General features: G+C 35.8%; 1 protein-coding gene across 1 annotated transcript in view; it reads right to left on the bottom strand.

Moving 5' to 3' along the window:
* Window positions 1–1,505: 1,505 nt before the first annotated feature.
* LOC145982845 (far upstream element-binding protein 2-like) overlaps window positions 1,506–27,485 on the bottom strand; it is a 46,526-nt gene continuing 20,546 nt past the window's right edge. The window contains exons 6-10 of the mRNA XM_083116209.1: window positions 23,792–23,880; window positions 22,047–22,180; window positions 20,436–20,603; window positions 18,960–19,196; window positions 1,506–3,535 (exon numbers count right to left, since the gene is read on the bottom strand). Coding sequence (XP_082972335.1) covers window positions 18,990–19,196; window positions 20,436–20,603; window positions 22,047–22,180; window positions 23,792–23,880 — 598 coding nt within the window. The 3' untranslated portion in view covers window positions 1,506–3,535; window positions 18,960–18,989. The remainder of the gene's footprint in view (window positions 3,536–18,959; window positions 19,197–20,435; window positions 20,604–22,046; window positions 22,181–23,791; window positions 23,881–27,485) is intronic.

Below are 27,485 nucleotides of genomic sequence, written 5' to 3'. Positions count from 1 at the left end.
GTATGTTAAAATTGGAATCGGAGAAACATGAGAGGTTGGAAACTGAACTCGCTCGTGGTCCACCTGGAGGAAATATGTGGCCAGTTTGAACACAAAAGGGTATAATTACGAGAGTTTATACACTTAAATATAACACCACCTTGCAAAGTACTGTCCAACGAATGAAAATAAATGTTTGTTGCATAGAAAAGTGGTAGCTTGTGCAATCAACACGTTTCAATGTAAGTTTAACAGCGACGTTGTCGAGTATAGGTAAAATACTCACGTCAGATTTAAATGACAAAAAACTTAGCATATTTGGCATCTCGTGTTTAATTATTTTTCCCCTTGGAATGGTTTTTTTTTTGTACGACATTCAGATATGTTGAGTACGGAGTTTAGTAATTAACTTGAAACATTTTATTTCAGAATTATTCTTGCGATTTTTTTTTCTGGCAGTAAGGTATACAATTTAGAGATGAGATTTACTTCAAACATGTGATAAGTCTGCAATTATTTTGTAACTAATTCACACAACATATCCTTGATTATTATTACCATTTACTCCTAATTATTTTTATTATTTAAAAAGCAATAGGAACGTTCATCAATTTGGATCGAAAAGTGTCAATTGTTGTCATATTCCAACAGAGTATTTGGTCAAACCATGAACATGCCGACTAGGGCTTGGAAATAGAAGAATAATAATCATCCTTTCTGAGCCTTCAAAACAATGCTAAACCTGATATCTGCCAGTTTTCCTTCAGATAGAACCAGAAACATTTTTTTGTGTTTGCCAACCCCTTTTTGGCTTTTAGATCATTTTCAGTATTTTTTGCCTTTGTTAATTTTCTTGAAAAGGTTTTTGCTGAAATGAAGGAGGCCTGAGCTGAACATGAAGGAACACTTTCTTGACCTTAACGCTAGGCTGGACCTTTGGCCCATACCAGGGCATCCTCCCTTCTTTTCGCAAAAACCTGTATGATATTCGAAAATCTGAAAAATTTTATCTGTGTAGAATTCCTTCTAGAGCATTCATGATAATTTTCGTATGGTTTGCTTTCTCTGTTGTCTAGATATTATCAATGCTTTAATAGACTTACATAATCACGACACTACTGATAATATCTAGGCAACAGCGAAAGAAAACCACCTGAAAATTCTCGTGAATGCTCTAGAAGGAATTCTAAACATGTATTTTTCTTTTATCCTAGCAGTTTTTCGAAAAGAGGAAGAAGCTGGCCTGGCACAGGCCAAAAATACAGCTAAGCCTTAATGTTGAAACAGCTGTTCCCAACATGCTCCCTGCTTCTGCTACACTACACTACAATCCAATGCTCTCTACTTCTATCATGGCTAGGATATATATTGTTTGATCTGAAAAAAAATACACAAAATATTTAATATTTTTTTTTTATTATGTGACAAGATACTACACAAAATGTTTACAGTAAAATATGTCCTTACATTGTCTGTGTGAATAATCACGTTTCAGCCCATTCCCTACCCCCCCCCCTTACCCTTGTCTCCTTTGCCTGATTAGTGTCACTTTTCACCATCCTGGTAGGGTTTTTGGAATGTAGTGATTACTGCACAACACTAGTTTTTTCTTTCTTTTTTCTGTATTACGGATGCACTCAACTCAGGCCACTGAGGTGGTGGGCGCTGAGATTAGATACATGAACATCTGTGGACGACACGTCAAAGAGACCGTCTCCTCAAAGTATCCTTACATGACCCAATTCTCCGCTGCTGCCACCTTCCTGGTGTTCCTCTTCTTGCATTCTGGGCCCACGTCCCTCCCCTATTTTGTAACTTTTCGCCCTGGAATGACATTCAGCAGCACAAACACATCCAATATTCAAACGTAACAGCCCTTGACATATGCAATAAGGTATGACATAGCAAGAATACAAGTAGGACAAAAAAAAGAAGGCTAATTTTTAGGCAAAAAACTAAACAACTCACCTGTTAAGAAAAATTACTAACGTAACAGAACAATGAAAAATTTGTAAGAGCCAAAGAGGTATCCAATCTTCACTGTATCGAGTGAGAAACGAACCATGACTGGCAATCCATTTTAAATGCAGTTTCTGCTGAAACAAACATGTTGCAATAGAAATTTAAATCATTCTATGACAATTTAAATAAAACAAAACAAGTCACTGAAGTAGTAATGAGGTTGTATTAATTCTCTGCATCAAAACATTTGCAAATGCGAAAATCGATATATGCACACAAGGATATTTTTATATTAAAAAAGAACATTGCAAATATAAAAAAGAACATGAAATTTTGCCCTGTACCAGTCGCCTCCACAACTAGTCGCTCTCCCCCTTCGATAGATGCCTGAAAAAATAAAACTAGGAGAAACTATTTTTTGGCATACGGATTGATTTAACGCGTAGCACATGGCATGCAATGGAAACATTGCTAGAGCATTAAGTTAGTCTAGTGAAGATTCATTATACATATATTTAAAGAAACAATTGCATATCAGTATTTAATAACACGAACATGATGCAAACAGGATAATAAACATGTATCAGTCAAATCACTACAAAACATTTAAAAATTGGAGAGAGAAAGAGAGACAGAACAAAGCAGAAAAAAATTTTGTTCATCAAATATTGAATCAGAAAATGGGTTGTTCCTCTCTAGTTTGGAGCTGGCTGTTTTTTATGAACTGGAAATATGAGGATCAGAACAGTAAAACAACCAACTTTGAAATAAATATAAATAATCACTTTATGAAAAACTTCAATGCACAGAATTATGCTAAATGGTATATCAAAGGAATGTTTATGTCGAAAACACATTATAAAACATCTCAAAACTACTGTCAGCACAAGTAATATTAAACATACAACAAAACAGAAATCTCGAACCAAAACACACAGATGAAAAATTAAAGAGGCATTCTATTTTATCTAGGTAAATAGTTTATGCTAAGGCTATAAAAATTGGTGCCAGTCATGGATTTTCTCTGTAAGATAACAGCGAAATGACCTTCCAAAAAAACAAGAATATATACACACACATATATATCCCAGTGCCTTTCAAGGGCTATCAAGATAAGATTCCCCAACCCGACCACCCCAATCATAGTTTCTTCCCCTTGGGTTGCATTCTTTTGTTTTGTACTAAGGTTATATTTCTATACAATTGTTCAATAGAAGGAAAAAAAATTATATGCACAGAGCCAAGACATCACCTGCCTTCGAATGCTCTAAAAGTGTAGTACAGACCTCCCTATGAAGTGCAAGAACAGACAATTCGTGAACAAAAAAAATAACCACTGCTGGCAAAAATGCATCGTCACAGTTCAATGACAAAATTCTTAATTTACACAAGCACAATATAGATTAGGTATGCCTTCATATCTGCCGATACACTAGTACTAGTATCACTGTTCCCTTGAAATGATCAGTGGCATTACATCTTAATCTAACAAATGGGAACATCAACTTGCAAACAATACATTCTGTTTGGGGGCACACGCCATAATGCAGAATCACATATGATGGAGGATCTGGGATCAACCGTGGGGAAATATCTGAAAAGAACATAAAAACACAGCATTTATGCATATTCAATTGCAAGTAAAAGGTGGGATATCCTGAAATAAGAAGAATGAGCATTTTATATACAGGGAGATACATTTGAGCATAACATTTCAAACAAGGTACTCACACTTACCTCATTCTATACTCACCAAGAGGCCATCCTAATACAGATTAGGTAGCCATCTTGTTTGTTGCCCTGTGAACAACAGGATCAGTTGATATTTTGGCAACAGGAAGTTGTATTGCTTTCCATTTCCAAGATACCCACCTAGCTAGTAAATAAGGGCACAGCAAGAACCACAACAGAACACAAGCAATTGCAAAACTCCAAATATAAGACAGACCTCATGTTACACTTGGAATACAGGCACCATAAACATCCCATCAGAAACTTATACATGTACATATATACACACATCTTTCTAATGAAACATGTAAGCTTACAAATATCAGTCTTTAAAGATGAAGTACTGTAGAAAAAAGGGTGTTATAAAACAAGCGCAATTATTATTTCTTAAAGTTGGATACGTAGATATTGATATATTAGACTACTTGTTACTAATTCAAGTATAAAATCTAGTACATGTGCATTAATTAATGTACTGCAAATAATCTTCCACTAAACAATCATTCAAATTACTCTGTAAAAGGTGACATGTAGTCCAGGAAATGGCAATGAATTTCATATTTTGTTCAATGTATTCTTTGTCACGCTGCAGATGTAAGTTTGGGCTTACGAAAAACTATGTTGTTGACATATTGGTACCACAGAAGCATCAAACATTTCTTTTCCATGTTTCCAATTTACTTTCACAAATTCCACATACATAATGGATGATCTCATGTTTACAAGAGAAGTTTAATCCATTAAAAGCATGTTTTACAAAAGGTTTATCCACTTTCATTTCTGTGCTGATATTTGGGACACACACGGATGCAAAATATTACATCTTTCTAAGCTGAGAGTGTGGTTGGGGTAACTGAGTTATGGATGAATAATGATTCACTTGGCATTCAAAGCTAGGATTCTTAGTTTTGCAACTTTCAACACTAGCACTAGAGAAAAAGTTGCAACAACTGAATACAAGAAATGCAAACAATTTACATCATTTTTCCTTAATATCTAAAATTTAAGTGGTAGAATGCCATACATGAACTATAATAGGGAACTTGATTGTGGATTAGTACTAATTAATGTAGTCCTTCAGTAATAATGGAATATGTTCTCAGGTTGCATATGTATAATATATAAATTATTCACGCTCCCATGCAAGTCAGTAAATATGAGACTTACCAGAATGGCTTCAAAACACTTTGTATTTACATACAACAGCTGGTGAAATTTAAATTTGACATTAAACAGCGGCAATTACAAATTTAAAAAGGAACCACGTCTTCCTTCAATTTCGCACGATGTACAAATTTAACATATGCAGAAAATTGAACCAAAACAACGACAAAAAAACAAAATGAAATTAATATACAGATGCTGGGCATTGAGTACAAACTTCCAAGTTTCAGATTTCCCCCCTTCATTGCATACATATTTATTTGATGGCTTTATCCTTAATTTATTACTTCTTTCTTCATGACAGAAAAATAAGAACTTATTTACTAATGTTTTCCTGTAATTTATTTCGTACAAGGAGTGCCCCTTTTTCCAGCCACACTACTTCATATCTGAATATGCATGTGACGTTATCTCATTATTATAAATACGTGAATGTAAGAACGCATTAGTTAAAAGAACTAGAACTTTAAACATTCGAAAAATAACAGGTTACTTCCCCTAAGCTTCCAAAATAAACAAATCCATGAATGTATATAGAATTCATGCCAAATTAGTGGTCAGACTCAAAAGTGTATTACTGCATTACTATTCATTAAATTTACATTACTGTAAATCAGCTTGAAATTCCTTCTTACATGATCACTATACATCCTCTATTGGGTGAGCAAGATAAAAGTATAAATATATACACATATGTATATACAAACAAATATGGAAAAGCCTACATATTTCTGGTGCTCCTCATATCACATTAGCACAGAAAAATTCACACTGGATAGGACTCACCCGCATGATGCTTATTTTTTGCGATACCAACGGAAGATTCCACTAAGATGGGAACTATCGATGCAGTTTGATCTCCGCTTAAATAGATTCCTACAAATGCCAGCCATCAATGACCCCTGGTCGTTTAGGGCTAATAACAGTTGCTCTCGCTACCAACGTGAAGTCATCGTTTAGCAGCTGTTACGTGAGTTGCCCTGGATGGAGTGTCTGGTTGCTGAGAAAAAAGGCCCAGGCATCTACAGTCAATTGCACTAGTGTTATCTATATACACAAGGCACACATCGACATGTAGGTTCGGTGAATTATGTATAGTGAGACATAAGCAGAAGCCAGCATGGATTATGAAAAAATGTCACAGGAAAGAAATCACACCATGAAACCCATATACAAGTTCCATTTAGAAATGCACAGAACAATATAGAAAATGGCAAAGTATACCAGCATGCAGAATCTCCCAATTTCTTTGAACAGACCCCAGGAGATTCAGTTTCTACGTCTAATGAGAAGGCAAAAGAAATTAATGAAAATAACCTAGGACATGAGGAAAACACCATATTAAAAAAAAAATAAGACAGAACAGGGTATATGCTACATGAATAGTCATTAAAATCTCAAGCATAAATATATATATTTAATAAAATATGAACCTAATGTGCAAAAGAAATGAATATACTCTACAATTAAGGCATACAACAGTGTCAGCAAGCACAAAGTAACATAGAAGCATTAACTTGAGTTATGGGGGGCAAGAAGAACAAAAAGACCAACCTCTTGACAGGGCGTTTCTTGGTGTGGAAACCAGCTACCAAATTTTTCAGGATGACCCCAATAATGGTACACAATTGAAGAAACCCAGGAATAACGTCATAAAATATATCTTCAATCTCCAAAATGTTATATAAATTCCATGCTTAACCCGGTGGCTTAACCTTTTGCTGCCCAAGTGTCTCAAACGAGATACCCAAAAGTAACCCTCACGGAACCAAGCATCTCGATTGAGATGCTGTGTCAAGGTCGTAGCTTTTACGTTATAACTTTTCTACTTTTGGCTAGAATTTCGATTTTATTTTTTATATTGTTCCTAACACATGTATTTAACAGAAATGGTTTTTTGCATTTTTTTTGTCTTCATGAAAATGGAGGGGAAAAGGTACTTCTCTTTTGCAGCTCTTTTCAACCTCAAATTTTGCCGACAAAAGGAAGACCAGCTTTGTTGTTCTAAAGCAATGCTTTTCACGTCCTCCTGCTAAGTGCATTCGAAGGAAGCTTGTTTATAAGCATCCGATGTCAAAATGAAAGTTTTCCGTGAGGGCGGAAGCAGGGGGAAAACTGGTTGTTGAATCTGCGTTGTGAGAATGGGAATTCGAAGCGCGCTGAAGGAAACCTTTGTTTTTTTGAGCACAAGTGTTCCACAATGTTGAACAAAGGTCACCAAGCATGGTCTAAAAATAGAATGTCAAGCAGCTGCAAGAATTGGCGTTCATTTTTCACTACGTTCTAGCTTTTTGTCCGTGAATGTTGTGCGTAGGTGTCGTTTTGTGCCCAAGTGAGAGGACATTTTTTAGGTGAAGTCAATTTTTTAAAATAATTTTTTGGGGTTTCCTCCCTTCCCCCTCCATATATACACACCAAATTTGCATAAATTTTGCATTTTGTGCATTGACACATTGGCGGGGGAAACAATTTTTTTTATTAAGAAAAGTATTTTTGAGGGGATTTCCCCCCTTTCCCCCTCCATATGTACGCCGAATGTGCATAAATTATATATCGTCTGAATCTGCGATTCATTCTGCGTACAACGGTATATCTTTCATATCTCTAGGGCATTTAGTTTCTGAGCTATAGTCATTTCAAGGTACCGCTACATTTTGAAGCTTGAATCAGTGGCATGCCGACCATTCCTTTTGGGGTACAACTCAAGTTACATTGGTCATATGATGATAATGCAAATATTTTTGTGTTCCTTACATGTCAGCGATCATTTCCATGTGCATGTCGACACTGTCATGTACTTTTTTTCTTGGGGGGAGGGTGGGGGAACCAATTTTTTTCCCCGAAATTTTGGAATTTTGAGTTAGCCCCCTCCCCCCACCACATAAATGCCGAATTTGCAAATTCATATAGTATGAATCTCTGGTTCATTCCGCATACAACGGTATATCACTCATCTCTCTAGGGCAATTAGCCTCCGATCTACACTCATTTAATTGAAACTCTGCATTTTACTCAAAATCGACTCTGGCAATATAGAGGCTTACATGTGAAAAACGCTTTGGGCTGCAAAAGGTTAAAACCACTACAATGTGTAAGTGTCAGCAATAACTGTGTGGTCCTTACGTTTTTGATATGAGTAGATGCTAATCTCTCTCTCCTTAAGTTTTTGATGTGTAGATGATAATCTCTCCTCTAAGTGTGCAAATTCATTTTATACTCATTAGAACAACCTACAGTTTCACTGTGCAATGTGTTTCCACAGAGACCCATGATTACCAAAGGGAATCTCTGTAAGCAATATTTTTCTTTTAAAGTAAAAATACATAATATTTATCAGCTTTTTATATAACGTAAATCTAATGAACACCCATATAAGGAATCTCCAGGTACATAAATTAATTTCTTTCAATTGGCAAACCTGCAATAAAAAAAGTTGCTTGAAACTGAATGAGCTTTACATCCCAAAAGAAAGTTTTAATTAAATTTAATTATTTAAAGGTATATGCATACATGCCATGAAGACATGGGGAAATGTGGAGGTACAGCTCCACATATTCTTGATCTTAGCCATAATTCGGATGATGTGATCAGCATAATGCCCAGCCACCTTTAACCCCCAAGGAACACATTTCTACAAAGCTGGGTGGGCCTCAGAGCTGTGCAGAAACAGAGAAATTACTTGGAAATTTGCTGGTCCAGATCACCTGTCACGGGATTCACACCCAGGTCTTCCGCTGGTAGTCAAGAAGCTCTACCAATTGAGCTACCGTGGCTCATACTAGCTGACAAAAAAATTCTGAATAAAAAAATTCCAGTTCCCTTTCACTTGTGACCAATTGTTACGTTTATCTATGACAGCTATTTAAGACATGATAATTTCAGGCAGTCCCAAGCTTGATCCCCAGTGGAAGCTTGATGCACTGACCAGGCTTTGAATTTCAGAGTGATGTCACGTCAAAGTTTAAGCTGTGCATTCCAAACAGTTTCTTTTGTTTTTTCAAGGAGCAAGTAATATCAAAATTATTAAGTTTTAAATAGAAGTAAACAGTTTCAAAAAGGTTCATACCAACATTATCATGGACTCATTTGTCAATTAGCATGTTTTTTGTCAGCTCATGTGAACTTTTCTGCAAAAGCTTGTGCATTTTACAGAAGAAAACAAACTATTTATCCTTTAGATTATCGTCCAATATTGAAAATTAATCTTCTGCTGCTTTAAGATCTGAACAATTCCTCCCATTATGTGAACAGTATGGGTTGCTGTCTAGGTATTCCATTAGTCTCATGGCACTAAGTCAAAATAAGGACAAAGGTGAGTGCAATCCATGTGAAGATTGGCCTGGATGTTGGGGAAGGATTTCAAGTTGTTTTTTTTCTTTTTTTGGGGGGGGGGTGTCTTCATTTTTAGGGTAGAAAGCCCTACCTTAAGGCTGAGCCTTAACAAATTGAATTCTGCTCATGTATAGCTCTTGTCTGCATCTTTGAAAGCACATCTCTACAAATTGAAAACATTCACTTATTACAACGATGTCTGCCATGCTACTGATTTGTGTTCACATTTTTAACCTTTTTTCTTTCTTTAAATTCAGGTTATTCATTCCTTGAAAATTACAGAAATATTTCCAACATATAAGTGTAATTCTAAACCCTTTTTGTTTGTTTCCATCTGAGAATATTTAATCTTGTTTCAGCATCATGATCAGATTACATGATGTACCCCCATGTGTAAGAACGAATAATTATGAATTAATATATAGTTCACATAATCCCTACCCCCGCAACCTTTACTGTTCTTATTAGAACATATGGAAAAACCTATGTACATATCTGCAAATAGTTCACCCCTCGCACCACTACCACAGAAACAGTGCAGAAAACAGTTCACAAATATTGTATAATAAAATTCCTGGTTAAAGGGCTAAGTAACTATTCCAACAGAAACATACCTTCAATATTCATATTTCAAACAAAATAGTAATCAGTTTACATCATTTCGCCACTACCTCAATTGTTCTGTAAGCATCGTGATGTGAAAAGAACTTGTCTATGAGCAGGTATGAATTTCTTCCCTGTCCACAAAATGACATACAATTTTGTATAACAAAAAATTCACAGAATATATCTATTTTCAAGAATAAATGAAAGAATAAAGTCAAATGTCACAATGCCACACAGACATATAAATATCACCATGTTCCATATTGCAGTGTAATATTTCCAGGACATCAATATTTAAGATCCTACGGATAAACTGATACTGGACTTTGCAAAGCATTTTATTTTACCTGTGGGAGCCTTTATATCATCTTGTTTTAGTGTACATAGGTTGCACTCGGGAACTTAAACAATGAGATCTGTTATACACATTTTATATTATTTATTTACTACACTTGCTAATACCCTTAACTAACATGTATATTAATTTATTCAAATAATTTATGAAACTGTTCTGCTTGCTATTTGAGTAGAGTAAAGGGTTTGTCAGATTCAATAGGGAGTATGCACATACAAATTTGGTTTCATGTCTCTTGCTGAAGTATGTTGAGTTAGTAAAACTGAGCAATACATATAATTAATGCTGAAATTTTATGAGGAACAACAATCAATTCAAAATTTGACAGAAGAACCTTTTGTCTTAGTAAATTTATGGGACATTTGATCATCAAGTATGCACTAATATTACATAACCAAGAGTCCATTGCACACCTGTTTACAAAATTAAGTAGAAAAGGAAATTTATAGAATCATTTTTTGAGGTAGCTACTATTTTGTTCTGAAAATTGTTGCTAGATCACACAGAGAACCAGGGATCAAAGTCATACATGTGCTCTTATCAACAGAGCCACAAATCATGGGAGTTAGCTTAGTAGAGCACTCCAAGTCAAGGCACAATTTTCAATACTTATTCAGTTATTTCACAACTGTGTGCTCATATTAACTTAATGTGTTTCAAGTGGAGGCAATGAAAGTACACAGTTCCAGCCTGTGCAAAGTTCACTATTAGAACTACGGTAAGATAAACTAGTCACAAAAAATGAAAGAAAATAACTAATTTAGAGCATCAATATTACACTACACATTACAATTGTTTAGATGAATGCAGTTTTTCTTGAGCAGGAGTGACAACTTTTATTTGTGCAGGGTGAATAGCTACTTGAGGAATTGGTCTCTGGACACATTAAATTAATTTACACTACATATATTACTTAAAAAAAATAGATTACAAAGTACTGTTAATGTATTAAACTTGATACAAGAGTTAAATGTGAAAACTTTAGGTGCCAAGTAACAACTTCATGTTCTAATTTTTCATGATTGTTACTTTGTTCCAATTCTCTTTTGCAAAATTCAGTGTATCTTCACTATCATCTTAATGCAGTTTTCAAAACATTCAGAACTTGACAACAGAATCTGGCACCTTTTGGTTTCGCAGTGTGAACTTTTCCTCTGATTTTCGAGTCATATTGTTACTAGACATCAAATTCTACAATTGCCTCTAACGTAAGTTTTCGTTAAGTACTAAGAAAGAAGAAGAAAAGGTTGGCCTGAGGGAGTATGCCAGCAATAGCCACTAAATTTTACAAAACAATGTGGTAAGTCTCTTCATGCTCAAAGAATCTCTTTGGACAAATAAACTATGAAAAACGGGTGACTTCCTTACTTTTAAATAGGGCTAGGATTTTTATGACCTAAAATTTTACAAAATATGCACTAGAATTTGAAAAATATGACCTTATAACTGGACTGTTTCAAACATCAACATCTAATAGGCTATATGCTGAAATATTTTCACATACGAAAAAATTTTAGTTCAATTTGAAATATGCTGAATATGACCGAAAATCCATCAAAATATGCTCCATCACATATAAATAGCCAAATATGCCAAATTTTGGCCTTAAAAAGCACCTTAATTGAATTAGTTTCTTCACAATATGAAGTTCTATATATTTAGGGAACACATCACCCTTACCAAAAAGAAAAAAAATATGCTGTCATGAAAATCCTAGCCTTACTCATAAACTCAGCATGAATGCAGACACCTACTGCAACCTAACGCAAGAGCTCACCACAAGCACTACATTATATATACAGGGAGGTTATTGCAGCATGCCACCGCTTCAGCATCGGCCGCTTGCCGGCCCAGTCATGCAACAGGTGCCGGCAAATTGCGTAACAGATAGCCCGTAACAGAAACCGCTTGTTTTGTAATGTTTCCACTTTTCACAATTACAGTTACAATTACAATTGAAATAAGCACGTACCTTGTCGCACGGATGCAGGAAAAGGTGTCCTCCCAAATACAAATATTTCTGGCACCTTATTTCTGACGTCTAATCTTAGATTAGTCATCGCTACTTTATTCTCAGTTGTCGCGACAGCGCCTGCAGCTTATCGGGGGTTGGGTGAGTTGTCAGCCGCGAGATGGCGCTTCATACTGTACGTGTCGGCAGTGATGCCAACCGTAGGGACATGTCCCTACGCATAGGGACTTTTCACTAAATTTCGCCCGCGTAGGAACGTAGGGACAGATTTTGCCAAATGAGGGAAAACGTAGGTACTTTTTTCAATCTTGGTAAATTACATTTTATGAATTAGTTTATCTGGATACTTTAGCGAGGAGGAGAAAAAAGAACTAACTAACAGATCTCCATCAGAATTTTGGAACATGTTATCGGTTACCAAAAACTTTCAAGGCAAGTTCCTTTTTGAAAACATTTCCACTCTCGCGAAAATAGTGCTAACATTGCCGCATTCTAACGCGGAAACGGAAAGAATATTTTCAATGTTAAGTGATACAAAAACAAAAAAGGGAAATAAAATGGGACCAAAATTGTTAAAGAATGCAGGAAATACAGCATCACCAACCAACATCTATCTCTTCACAGCAGCAGCATGTATGACTTCAAATAACATAATCAACAGTAAACGACTCAACGTTATTCATTAGGGGTGTGCTGGATTCTTTACTTTAAAAAGTCGTTAATTCTCGACGTTTTCTGCCTTGTAAGTTTCTGGAACTTATCGAAAGTTGTAAGTTTTTATTCTAGAAATGCAAAAACAATCACTTAAAGTGAAAATGACTTGTAAAATTCGAGATTTCCAGTGCTTCGGGAAATTTCGAACATTTCCCGTCCAGAAAATTTTCCGACTTGGTCGGGAAATTGCAAATTTTTCAGTCCCGAATGTCGGGATTTAAAAAAATTACCGTCCCGATCCCGTCCCGACCCAAAAAATTCTGTCCAGCACACCCCTATTATTCATTAAGGCAAGAATTTACAATACCGGACCCTTCTGTAATTTCTATGCTACGTCTTATACTCACGAAATAATTATTCGTGATAATTTATCTCAAGTTAACATGTTGGGGTGAGGGGGAAAAAATGTTCATTAACGTGTAGAAGTTGTAAAATAAGCTTTTCAATTCTCGCAATGATTCTCCGTATACAAGTATGGTAGCCATATTTGTTGATATGAACAAATTAAAATTAGTTACGCTGTCTACAGCGTTGCCACACTGTTGATTTCATACTTGGAGAGCATGGATCGTGTAAGAATGGCGGAAGAGAACAGTAAAAAAGTTGTTAATGTTGTACAGATTGTTAGGTGGAGTGTGCAGGAGGATGGCTGTGGGCTAATTAATAAACTTATGGATTTCAGTATATTGCCCAAAGAACGTGCTTACATGTGACAGCGACAATCACGATGTAGAAGAACTGATTTGATTACAGGTAAATTTGGCAACAGTACATCAATCATAAAATTGCAGGATACGAAAATGGCCTTCGATGATGAACGTTTGCCGTTAAAGTGCTACGAAAATAATATTTTTTATCGGTTCGTAATCACAATTACCGCAAAACCATTCAGGAATAGCCCCACTGACCATTCTCGGTAAGTTTAGGTTAAGTTAGGTTAGGCAAACATAGTTAAAATTTGGGCTCGAAAAAAACATGCACGGGTAGCCCAACAAACCATTGACGGATAGCCCCACGAACCATTCAGGTACGGTTAGGTTAGGTTAGGATAGGCAAACATAGTTAAAATTTGGGGTCGTAGTAATATCAGGAATGTATATTTCGTTTTTTAAGTATTGGAAACACAAAATCTTCCGGTAAATAATAAGCAATCGTGCCGATCGCGGACCACTCAATGTCACTTATTTTGCAATTTCTACACGTGACCCCCCAAATTTTAACTTCAAATTCGTGATTAGGAGGCCTCAATTAGTGAGTATGCGAAATATTACAAAAAATCGGGGAGAGGTCCTGTATTGTAAATTCGCTCCTTCATTAATTGTGGAAGCACCGAGCAGAAAGATTTGGTAAGTAAATGTGTATATTTTATCTTCTGTTTGCATGCTCATGAGGTGTTTTTTTTTTAGTCACTTTACTTGGCGTAGGGACATTTGGTCAGTTGTAGGGACATTTTGACTACGTCTGTAGGGACATTGCCGAAAAATGGTTAGCAACACTGTCGGCTACCAGACAGTGAGTCTACGCTCATTCATGTTCACTTCTGTTCGCGTTTATCAGTACGCGTTTTGTTTATACTGTGTTATTGAGTTGGTGTGCTAGTGCTTTATTGTGTGTTAATTGTTATTCATTCATTACTTATGTCGTTAAACAAATATAGTCTTGAACATAGAGTTTTTATGTACGATAATTACGTGAAAACGAATTCTTGCAGAAAAGTGGTCAGGGATTACGATAGACAGGATCTCTTGAACCTAAGAAACGTGTTGTATTGCTGTTGAAGGAAGTCATTTTCAACATCTCTTATAACACAGGAGGTTAGTGATCATCATTATTATTACTTTTAAATATCATTTTACGCTTTCGGTTTGCTTTATGCGCCGGGATGCTGTCTTCCCTTTCTGTCAACTGAGGATAAAGTAGCGATGTCTAATCTAAGATTAGATGTCAGAAATAAGGTGCCGGAAATATTTGTATTTGGGAGGACACCTTTTCCTGCATCCGTGCGACAAGGTACGTGCTTATTTCAATTGTAATTGTAACTGTAATTGTGAAAAGTGGAAACATTACAAAACAAGCGGTTTCTGTTACGGGCTATCTGTTACGCAATTTGCCGGCACCTGTTGCATGACTGGGCCGGCAAGCGGCCGATGCTGAAGCGGTGGCATGCTGCAATAACCTCCCTGTATATATATATATTGATAGAACATAATGGACATTATGGATGAATATTTCATCTCTAACTCACAATATTCACGTTTACAGTGTGTTACAATGTAGCCTCTCTGCGACAATCTACTTTGGTTGAATTAGTTCTCTCAATTGCAGGGAGATGGCACTTTTATTCACATGGGTCAAGGATTTTTAAAAATGCAATGAAAACCCATGGATTACAGTCACAGACACTTCTGGGTTCTAACCACCCCATTATTACTACCCAGACATGATAGTGATAGCACATATGAACAATAATTATCAACCTAGTAAAAACGGACCCAGGATTTGTGTTGACAAGCTATAGAGAAAAATTGGGAAACCCTAGTTTCCAATGTCAGAAAAACAGCAGCAATGAAACTATTCAGTGTCCACGTATCACCAAATGAAAAAGAACTCTGAAGCCTTGGCTCTTTAAGGATAGTAGTGCAATGGAGTATAGTTTATATCAATGTTTCAAATCACAAAAATGACAAAGATCTACAAATCTGAAATGTTGCACAATGTATTCCATTAGCTTCTTCTCCTCCTTACCATGTGCAATTACTGAACATACCATTTCCAATGTCATATTAAAAAAACGAGATCCCGACAGCAAATGAGGACCCACGATCCATGAAATTTCAAACCTACCGTCAAGAGAGTATGCATCAATACGAATAAACCAGGTTCCAAATTTACCTAAGATGTGAGTAACATGAATGACACTAGATCTCCGCAACTGCCAAGTTGCCCACAAAATCTTTACCAATTCTCACCTGCTGCACAACTGTTTAGAAGCAACCACATTAAGCATTATGCAAGATGTGAAAAAAAATTCCATAGCAGCATTTCAGAGTTGTTTTTATCCATGTCTACACAAATGCTGTGGCTGTAGCATTAAATTAACGAAACACCAACTAACACTCCCACAATACAAAGACTTGCAACCAGACTAGCATTATCACAGTAAGAAAACCTTCTTCTAATTGATCCATGCCAAAATTATCTACACAAACTCATTTTGGACATTTGGCAATATACACCAAGTTAAGAAAACTCTATTAGAAAGCTAAGGCAAATGCATTCTTTTGTTGATAATGCAAATATGAAAATTTAAATTGTAAACAGTTCATTCTCTCGAGTTATACTTAATGCCAGCTGAACAACTTTTCCTGCAATAATCATAGTTACCAACTCTGAAGCATCCATTATTTTAATCTTCTGGTAATTACGTTCATTTGCACATTCCAAATGGAACAGCTGTGAGCACAATGTGAATTATCTAAACTCACTCACACCCTCCTACATCTATACACAATGGCAATATTTGTACAAATACACTTAATTTCAGTTTCAAGAGCGTAAGAATGTGGAAAGCAATAATACATAAGCACGAGCATACACGCATGAACAAAATACAGTATAGTTGTTACACAATCTCACATTTTACGTAGCCCCATGTTAACCTACTGCCAATAATTTTACGTAGCCCCATGTTAACCTCCTACTGCCAATAAAGCTACAAGTTCAGACAATCCTCCTGAAATTTTCATTTCCCACAAAATTTTTAGCCACAGACCCATGAAAAATGTATAATAAAGGTGTTCCTGCTTGTAAGACATGTGTATATATACACACCACAAGCTGGCACACCTGTATTTTCATATACATTCTGATAATATATGAATACTGAAGTAAAAATATGCTATCAAAATGCATGCTTAGCATGGGGTCAAATTTGATACATTGAAAAGTAAATAGGAAAAAAAATTCCTTAGACTGGCGAGTGTTTCCTTACTTCAAAATATCATCAAACATATTACCACATCTGCAGATCAATGGCTTTCGAGTTACGAAGTGAAAAAGATCCATCCGGGGGTCAAGAATGTCAGAGCATTATCGTGCAAATGTTAACAGTTCTAATGAACGAAACACACTTTTTACCTCTGATAGTGCTTATATGTTTCTCATTTCCTTATATATAGATGCAGTAATGCAGTGAACTATTAAATTGATTGATTGGTTTGCTTTCTTTTACTACGCTTTTGTGCCACTTTTGGCTAATTTGCAAAGATGGGAATGAGTGTTGATATGATGGACACTCACAAACATCCAGGCCCTGGCCAAGATTCGAACCTGGGACCCCTGGCATCATAGCAGGATGTGCTAACCACAGGGGCCGGCAAACTATTAATTGTCTTTGTAACTGGCATTTCCTATTACGACAAAAGCATTTCTCTGTTCTAAATGGTTATGTTATATTTGCAGGGATTTTTCAACAAGCTGCACTTTGATAGTTGGGAAAAATCTTCAGGAACTTTCCAATAAAATTAATGTCTTTCAAATGCATGGTTTACACAAAACAAGGTTTTCGGAAGAATATCAAGCATTTTTACAGGGCAATTTTTAGGGCTGATTCTATGCCACTTTGAAGCAATGCAGTTTTAAAATTTCCTACAGATAACTGTATCAGTGCTTGAATAACGTAATTAAAAGTTTTGTTGACAGTATTTAAAAAAAAACAACTTATTTTTAAGTATTCCATTGTAACCACATCACATCAAACCACCTGATTTTTGCGTTAATATGTTCAAAGAAATTAGAGATGGAACCGATTAATTGGCACTCTATCGGTATCAACAGATATAGGTATATCGGTGTATTGGTATAAATATCTGATATATTAGTGCAAAATTCTGCCATTTTGTTGTAATTATGGATAATCTCCATGCTCTACTTTCTAAAAAAGTAAATGTCTAAATATGCAACTTCTTTTGCACTGCAGTCACCTTGAAACAATTTATTAAGGAGGTCAATGAACCTTTCAGGTTCTTCAAGGACCATTTCTAATTTTATATCGGATCGGTAGAATATCGGTATCGGCCAAAATTTCATACTGGCCCATCCCTCAAAGAAATACATTAAAAGAATAATTGAAACAATTTTTTAATTGTGAAATTCACCATTGTGACAATGTTGGCTGAGGGGGAGGGTACATTTTGCATAACAGACAGGTTACACTCCGCGAAAAGTGTCATGTGGCATTCTTTGAGGGTTCTACGATGACTGGATTCCATGTCTGTATCTGCTCAGCACACTTGATATTTTGTAAATGACATTTCCTTTCACTGCAAGGAACCAAGTTTTGTGGCTTTCTGAAAATCTGTGATGGAGAAATTTTTCTAGATCCCATTGACAGAATTACCTACTTGCTTCAGAACAAATGATGAATAATTTCCCCAGGGGATTCTTGAAAAGTTTTGCAGAGTTTCAGTTTCATAGCATGGTCGAAAGGGGCAAACCAATAGTGTTTTGACAGAACACATTGCAAAGCACCATAAGCTAAACACCCAATCTCAACATGTATATTCTTGAAGCCCATCATGCATGTTGCCCAGAGTTTTTCCTGTGTGTAGTGAAAATAGATTTATTGAACAGTAAACATATTCTATTTAAGCAAGTGGCTTTAAAATTGCCAAGGGATAGTCACAAATTTTCCAAAAGCCATAAAACAGGTATTGAGTGTCGAGAACAAATGGTCCTGAATAAGAAAATTACAAGCTTCACTATATTGAGAGACTTTTGCCCCACGGTTCTTTCCCTTGTGGTCCCTCTATAAAAAAGTTGTGAAAACAATGCTATTTTGTCATCAATGAGGGATAATCATTTGTATTACCTAAATGAGCCAACAGACAGACCTCTTCTTCCATCAACTAACGAACTAAGTTTTATTTTATATATGAAAATAAACCACAAACTGATTTTTAAGGGGGAGGGGGTTGATTCGTAGCTGCTATGCATGTGATGACATTTCAAAAAATGTCTGCTTTGTTGATTCCAAAATTCTTACTATTAATGGTGCCTATTTTCCAAAGTAATACATAACACCTCCATTCCAGCAATCTAGTGTTATACTAGCAAAACTCAATAAGATATTTTATATTTACTTACAATACAAATGTCGATCTTTGAGCGACGAGTTCATTGATTCTCCGGACCCTGTGGATGCTGAGCGTAGCCACCGTAACCAGGATAATTGTATGGTTGATTCTGAGGTGGTTGTCCACCATAGTAACCACCATAACCATATGGCTGGTAGGGTTGAGCAGGCATCTGACCTTGATGTTGTCCAGCGGCTGGAGCAACAGGTTGCTGTGGAGCTTGACCAGCCGCAGGCTGCTGACCGCTCTACAGAAAATAATTATTTCAAATTAAGTATGGCGCGTACATTTGGAATATCAGTGAATGAATGGTTCTATCGGCTGATCCGATACTACTCTCAACTAATGTCAATACTCTTAGAGATTCCTGCTGATACAGTTGAACCTTAATTTACATTTTCCCGCATTATACATTGAATCTTGATGGTCCCAACATAACAAAATGTTACAAAATTGTCATCGATTTTACATTTTCCCACCTTTTTTTCAGTAAATGTAAAAAAAAATATAAAATGTAAAAATCGAGGTTTTACTGTACTTAGAAACTTAAAAAGTTGTTTAAATATTGATTGATATTAGTGTGCAAGTATTCCAATCCAATTATGTGTCTCAATTTACAGGGAGGTTTGTTTTAAAATATTCAAGAATTACATCAGAATAGGAAAATACATGCTATGTAATCACAAAATTCAGTGTTTACACACACAAAAAAAGCAACGATTTCCAGAATAATTAGGCACCATGGAAGTGTTACAGAGCTCATTTGCGATCGTGAAAGCTCAGAATGCCTGAAAGTTCTTCTGTAATAAGATCAGTTCAATCCTATTCTATATTATTGTTAAAACTGTCATTGCATTAGACTTCACTATGGAAGTATAAACTGTGTAAAGTATTTGACATGTACCTTAGGATGTGACAAATTGATTTCCAATGCATGAATGAATATTGGCTGAATATCAAATATTTAAAGAGACTTGAATGCCTTTCAAAATTTCGATGACAAGAGGATCCTATTGATAGTTCTCGTAAAAGAAAACCTAACAATGGTGTTGTTTTGAAATTAACTGATAAAAGGACACAAACACACGGCCAACCTAGGATCCCTGGCATAATATTATGACAACACAGGCAATATTCTACTGTTGTTAAGACATGGAAAACTTGCTCAAAAGAAAATATCACCCCCTTCTGACGAGTGTGGATGCACTTTAAAAAAAAGAGGCAACGAATTTCTATTTCAATACTGTTCATACCTTGACAGAGACTAAACTTACACCACACTTAAAAAACCACAGCACTCTCCCCTACCCTTTAATTAAAATTAATTAAAACTAACAATTCACCACTTCCATGTGCTGTGGTTTTTAAAGTGTGGTGAAACTTCAGTCTCTGTCGTGGTAAGAGTTAGCACATGCTTCTTTTTGTAAACACACAATATATCATTGCGGTTTCACAAGATGGGATTCCACCTGAGACATGTACTTACCTTTCCAGCCTTCATCTGCGCTTCGATTGCTTCTGCCTCTTTTATTTTGCCAATTGACCTGTAATACTCGGCCCACTGAGCACTGTAATCTGGTTGGCCGTTCTGGGTGGCAGCTGGCTGAGGGCCTGGTTGTGGCATTTGTTGCTGAGGCTGCTGTGGTTGCATACTCTGAAGGAGAACAATGCAACAGAACTCAACTATGAATAATGTACTTTTCAATTCAAGTGAATTACTTTAAAAGCACATTATTTCCAAATGCAAATGTACTTCAAAGCACAATTTTCTACCATATAGACTACAAATGTAGTCATACATTGCTTCAAATATGAGAATATACTCACAGTGGTTCGGATCACACTTTAAACAAAACCCCAAAAGTGAGAAGATTCCTCATGTAGAATATTATGAGTTAAACAAGAAAAAGGGTGAAAAATAAAAAGCCACAATGCTATCAACAATTGGAAAGATTCTCTCCCCATCATCAGGGTAACAAAATAAAGAGAGGTTAAAACACATGCACATCTGGACTGATGATCACAGAAATGTTCTTTTTTTTTTATTTTAAAAAGCAGGAAGTACACGCTTCTACCATACTCGTGAAACTACCATCGGATTAAAAATTAAACTCTAGTTTGAGCTCAAATTAAAAACTAACCAGTAGGCCTATGTAACAACAAGTTACATCAAAATTTAGCTTATTCAATTCTGCATCCACAGTTTAAAGGACATCATCACTTCATATTTGTAGGACTACCCCAGGAAAAAGTTGTTTCACAAAATTGTTAAGAAGAACCTTTTGATAATCTGAAAATTAAGAATTGTATTTAAAAAGACCACAAGTATTTTATTTGTAGAATTTCAAAGAGAGTGGCCATTTGGAAAATAAAAATACCTGCACTTTCTTTTCTTATGATAAAAAATTGAAATCTCACATGAAAAAAATTGAATAAACTAAATTTTGATTAATTTTTGTGCTGTTTACTGGTTTATTTTTAAATTGGAAGTCCAAGTTCTAGAATCCAGAATTGTTAATCCGATAGGTGTTTCTGTTTAACATAAAATATGATTGTGACCCTATCAGATCAGAATCTAATTTTATCACCCATGTAAATCATGATTAAATACTGGAAAACATTCTTAAAAAGGAATTCTTGTGCATGCTACAAATCACACTTGTTAAAACTGAAAAGTTTCAACAAGGCTCGGCTAGACCTTTGGCCACCACCAGGGCAGATGTTTTAAAATTTTCATCTTATGAAAAACCACCATCACATTCCAAAATCTGAAAAGTTACATCAGCTTACAATTTCTTCCGAAGCATTGATATGAATTTTTGGATGTTTTGCTTTCGCTATTATCAAAATATTCTCATAGATTAATAGACTTATGTAATCACAAAACTATTGATAATATCTAGATAACAGCAAAAGCAAACCACACGGAACTTCATGTTAATGCTCTAGAAGAAATTCTAAGCTTACGTAATTTTTCAAATTTTGGAATGTGATAAGTGGCTTTTCGAAAGGAGAAAAATTTTGAAAAATTGCCCTGGCGGTGATCAAAGGTCCCGCAGAGCCTTAACCTACAGACTTTACTGAACTGGTGTCTTACCTTGTTAGCTTTTGCTTGCTGTTCTATCATTTCAGCCTCTTTACGCATTCCTAATGACCGGTAATACTCAGCCCACTGCGAACTGTAATCAGGCTGTCCTGTTTGTGGGTTGATCTGAACCTGTCCACCAGCATCTATTAAGAAAAAGTTCCTTACATATTACATTTACAGGACACATTAAACTGTAAATCTTTACAACTACCAAGAAACAATGTGATATATAGGCATTATATATCATTACAAAAATATTTGGTTTTATCCACATACAATGAAAGTCTATATCTCCCTACTTTGTCCTCCCCCCCCAAGAAAAAAAACAGCAGATTCCCACATTTTGCCCCTCTTCTAAGGTAGCTTTCAGACCCAAGTGACAAGTGGCAAACAACAAGCAATACTTGCCACTTTCAAAACGAATATTCATAAATAAATGCAACCCTTCATACCAGAGTAATAAGCTCCTGCTGTCTCTTCCTGCTTGCCTGTCACTAAAACTGGACCATTCTCAGTGAATGCTTTATACATACTGTAGGGGAAAATACATATCCCATTTGTAAGCGGTTTGTGGTAGGTAGTGTCGTTTGTCATTTTAGTGTGAACCTCCCCATGCCATATGAAACTTCAGTCTGATAGCTACTTAAGAAAGTTATATGGAAAAAAAAACCTTGGATTCTTTCCGCCAGTTGTAACTGAAGGAAGAAGCTTGGCTGCTTCAAATTAGCCCTTCTTTAATCGCAGTACTCTACCACCAGCAAGAGGCAGGAAACTGCGAAGGATGATGATAATGACCTTTAATCCAAAGTGTTTCCCATTCCCCACCCCATAAGATAGGATTTTTAATGTATTTGGGTATAGATAAATCAAAATACGGATAATTTTTAATAAGTTGTTTACAAGAAGACACTTTGGAAAAACTGGTTTCGCTTAATTCGAAGTAGACACCTGCATAAGTCAACAAGAGAAGATTGAATGTGGAGAGAGCTTGGATGTTTTTTAACTTGACCTTGACATGTTTCCTTGTCCTAAGAGCTTCTGACTACTTGGGGGAAGCAGCCTAAAATGTCCGCTGGATGTGTATGGCAGGTTGCCACCTTGGAAATATTCACCAGTGCCAGATGAGAAATGAGCGATAAGATCGCAGAATTGTTCCAAAAGAAAGACTCGTGGCACCTGAAAGTCTTGCCCACCTATCTAGCTCCGAGCTTGAGATTCAGCAGTTTCCCGTGAGCGAGAAACTCTTGACCTGTTTGCAGACAACTTCCAGTAACCACTTTCATTCGAAACTTGTTTCTTGTGACCTGTAGGACTTCATAAAAAAGGGAAACTGTACAGATAATCAATGTCACATAGGCCAACTAAAGATCGTCAACCTGCTTAATGCTTTGTCATATAGGTTTATGCAAAAATTTAATCTCGTTCTTACAAATGTCGTAACTCCCATTTCCCGCTTCATATGTTTCCCACCCGTGCAGATGCAATAAAATTTGCCAAAAAAGTGTTTTGTTGGCCGAGTGCCTTCTCTACCTGTTTCGGCCAAGAAATGAAAGGTTCCCGAAGTAAAATTTCAGACACTTTTCTAAAATATCCATGCTTAGTTGCACACAATAACTGAACTTGGTGAAGCATTAACTTCAAGTTCAACATTTTCAATACGGCAGTGATACGCTTCTTTGTTTGCATATAATTTTACTTGTTCACTTATTTACCTGTTCATCAAAAATAAATCTTAAGGGTAAAAAGATTCTTACTTGGATCATTAGGATGTCCTTGATTCTGCCAATGCTGGTATGCATTTCCCCAACCTTGAGGTGCATAATGCTGTGGAGGTGGCTGCTGGCTACAAAACAAAATAAATACATATTTTTAATGATGAAAACTGATTGTATAGTACAGGAAATCCAGAATATTATCTATACAAATTGAGTTTCACATGACAAGTTTCTTTTATTACGGATGCAATGTAGTTGAAAATTTGTTTCATTTAACCCATTAATGCATGGTGTCCGATTAATCGGACACTGACATATTTGCATTTTCTGTAACACTGTTTCACTTTAATTGGTTATATTTATCAAATCTAGTTCTTTGGTACCTCTGTGATGCATATGTCACCCCACGGGTTTGGCAACATTGAAAATTTCCCGCCAAATTGTAGGGGATTGAAGCATGGAGAGTGAGCTGTAATACGTTTCTGCGTAACGGGAAAGCTAATTTCAATTCATATGTAGTAGTTGACATTTATCCGAGATGTGTTTTGACAAATATGCGTAAGAGACATTAGTAATAAAAAATGTTAACACTAATTTGTGCATTAGTTTTATCCCTGAGCTGCTATTGCGAGAGAAAATATAGTGTCCGATATATCGGACTCTGTGCTCATTGAGCACTTTATGCAGATTTTCCATTTCCTGTAAAATTTTCGATACCTTTGATGTTTAGACATTGTCAATGTTTATATATGTGTATGTGTGTGTGTGTGTGTGTGTGTTTGTGCATTAGTGTGTGTATGTTTATGTGTGTGTGTGTGTGTGTGTGCATTAGTGTGTGTATGTATATATGCATGTATGTGTGCATGTTTATGCATTAGTGTGTGAATGTGTGCATGTTTATGCATTAGTTTGTGAATGTGTGTGTGTTTGTGCATTAGTGTGCGTGTTTGTGCTTTAGTGTGTGTGTGTTATCAAATTTTGACTACTATGGAGAATGAAGATATGGAGGAGGAGGAGGAACAACTCATTTATGTTACACCACCAGTGGATGGCAAGGATACAGACGAAGACAGTGATAAATCTGATAATGAGCATGCGGCCAAACTAAACAATTTTTGGCGAAATACGCTAATGAGTGTTTGTGAGGTGCAAACTAAGATATGAAGTTGTGTTGATTGTGAAGGTTCATCCAGTAATGTAGCATCTACATCTACCACTACACATAACACTGGTGCTTCAAAAAAAAGTAGAATACGTCTTCAGACAAAATCAAGACCCTTGTGGAAGAAAAGTCTACCTTCAATCTAATTACAAACTGAGTGCTGCTCTATTGAACCATCTGAAGAAGCACGAAACTGTGAATCACCATTAGACTTTTATAATTTATTTTTTGATGAGGACATGCTAAATCTTATAACAAATCAATCCAAATTGTATGCTTCGCAAAAACATATTGTCTTGATTTGACGAAAGAAGAACTTCTTGTTGTTCTTGGTGGTCTCTTGTTGTCAGGTTTTACAACATATTCAAACAGACGTATGTTTTGGTCAAAAGAAAAATATACTCCTTCGATACTTTCTGAAATCATTCCTTGTGGTCGGTTTGAGACTATTCTGCATAATATTAATTTGAATGACAATTCACAAATAGATGAGTCCGATCGTCTGTACAAGATACGGCCATATTTCGAGAAACTTTTCTTCCTCATCTTTCGAACAGCATTGGGGTGTGGACGAAATACTTTCCATCGATGAGAGTATGATTCCTTACTACGGGAGGCACTACGCAAAACAGTTCATTAGAGGAAAGTTGATCCAGTTTGGGTTCAAGAACTGGGCAAAAAAGCTCTAGTAGTGGTTACATGATAGATTTCCAGTTGTGCACAGATACAATCTGATATCCGACCACTGTGTTCTATACTGTAATAATAACAATTCTGTGTATATTTGTTGATTTCTATTGCAAATGTTTCCATTTGTATTGTTTCTTCGAAATATGTGTATGTATTTATGCAAACATACACATGACCAGTGGCGACGATTAGGGGGGTAGTTGCCCCCCATTTTTCGTCACTTTTGCACCTGCACTATTATAAACCTAATCTGCAAAGGGAAATATACTGTCTTTGCCCCCCTACATTTGGCACCTTGCCCCCTCTGCCCCCCCGGTTTTGGAACCCAATATCCGCCACTGCACATGACTGATCTTAAGTGTTTTATTTTCTTTTGGTTACATATTTTGCACAGCAATACTTTTTCCTTGGGACAGCTATTTATAGACAAAACATGAAAGTGGTCATTGTGCACAGTGTCCGATTTAATGGACACACGGAAGTGATCGTAGTGCACAGTGTCCGATTTACCGGACGCACTGTATCTCTTACATACAGTGTAAAAATGAAAATGTATCGTATATTGTGTCTTATTTGAATTGTACTGATACCAAAACCATGAAAAAAATTTCATGAAAGGGGTTTGTAAACTTTATGCATTAATGGGAACACAATAAATGATATTTTCTATCCTAAAAATAATATCATGCCAGTAAAAGGTTCCACACACTGAATGAAATCAATTGCATAATTATCTATTAGGGTGGCTACAAACAAGCAGAAATGAAATTCCCAGACTCTTCCAGGACAAAAATTAAATTTTCCCCTGACAATTATAAACTAAATCAACTAAGTAAAATAAATTACTACTGATATTCTTGTTTTATTTATGCCTAATCGGTAGGGATCTTTATTTTTTCTAAATTTGTGCCATTCTCCCCCCCCCTTTCCCATTTACATTTTCAATTTAGTGCATTTCTGGCATATACCTAAATTCATACTTTCATGGTGTTTTCAAAGTACTGTTTCAAATTGTAGGTCACATAACCTATGCCTCTTTGTGAGAGTTTGATACCTTGGGTTATTTTGGGAAAGTTATTTTCCATACCCCTTTTAAATTTTAAGCTAAGGGTTTTAGATAAGCGGATTTTCCTCGATATATAATGAAGGGTGCAAAATGACCATATGTAGCAACACACCCACAATTTTAAAGAAATCAATCTTACATGACATACCGATATATTACGGCACCAAAAATTAGCATTATCTTAGTTTTTTTTTTTAGTTTTATATTTTCCAAAATTTGTGTTTATTTTAAAACATTTTCCTGCAAACATAGCAAAACGTACACTTCCATTGTGCTTTTAAACAATCATTTTATTTTGTAGGTCACATTGTCTACATATCTTCGCGACAGTTTTTAACAAAGATATTTACCATTATTTCTCGCTCTACACATGCCGGTGTTACGACTCCCCTGTGACTGTAGATACGCACTTGATCTCCTGTCAGAACCCCGATACTTTGCTCTGTGGAGCAAATTGTTCTGATAGAAGTTAAAAAAATCGTGGGAAATATGAGATTTAATGTGTATATAGGTATTCTTCAATGTATAACATGAATTATGGTATTTTATTGGATAAAAATGTTGGAAATCTTGCACGTTCTCTACACACAAATATGGCACATTTTGTTTCTATAAGCCTAAAATAATAAAAGAACGTTACATTTCAAGATATTTTTTCGTTAAGTAGTTTTTAAAATTGGTGAAGAATGCCAACAATTCACATTTTATGCCATATTCACATTATTTCACTATTTTGAATGGGTGGAAAATGTGTCCAGACATCTCTGCACATTCATAAACACTACTTCGCAGCAATTAACATTTTACACTTTTAT

Source organism: Lepisma saccharinum, unplaced genomic scaffold, assembly GCF_977018435.1.
Source record: "Lepisma saccharinum unplaced genomic scaffold, izLepSacc3.1 HAP1_SCAFFOLD_453, whole genome shotgun sequence".
Classification (NCBI taxonomy): Eukaryota; Metazoa; Arthropoda; class Insecta; order Zygentoma; family Lepismatidae; genus Lepisma; species Lepisma saccharinum.
This window is presented reverse-complemented; position numbering and strand designations above follow the sequence as displayed.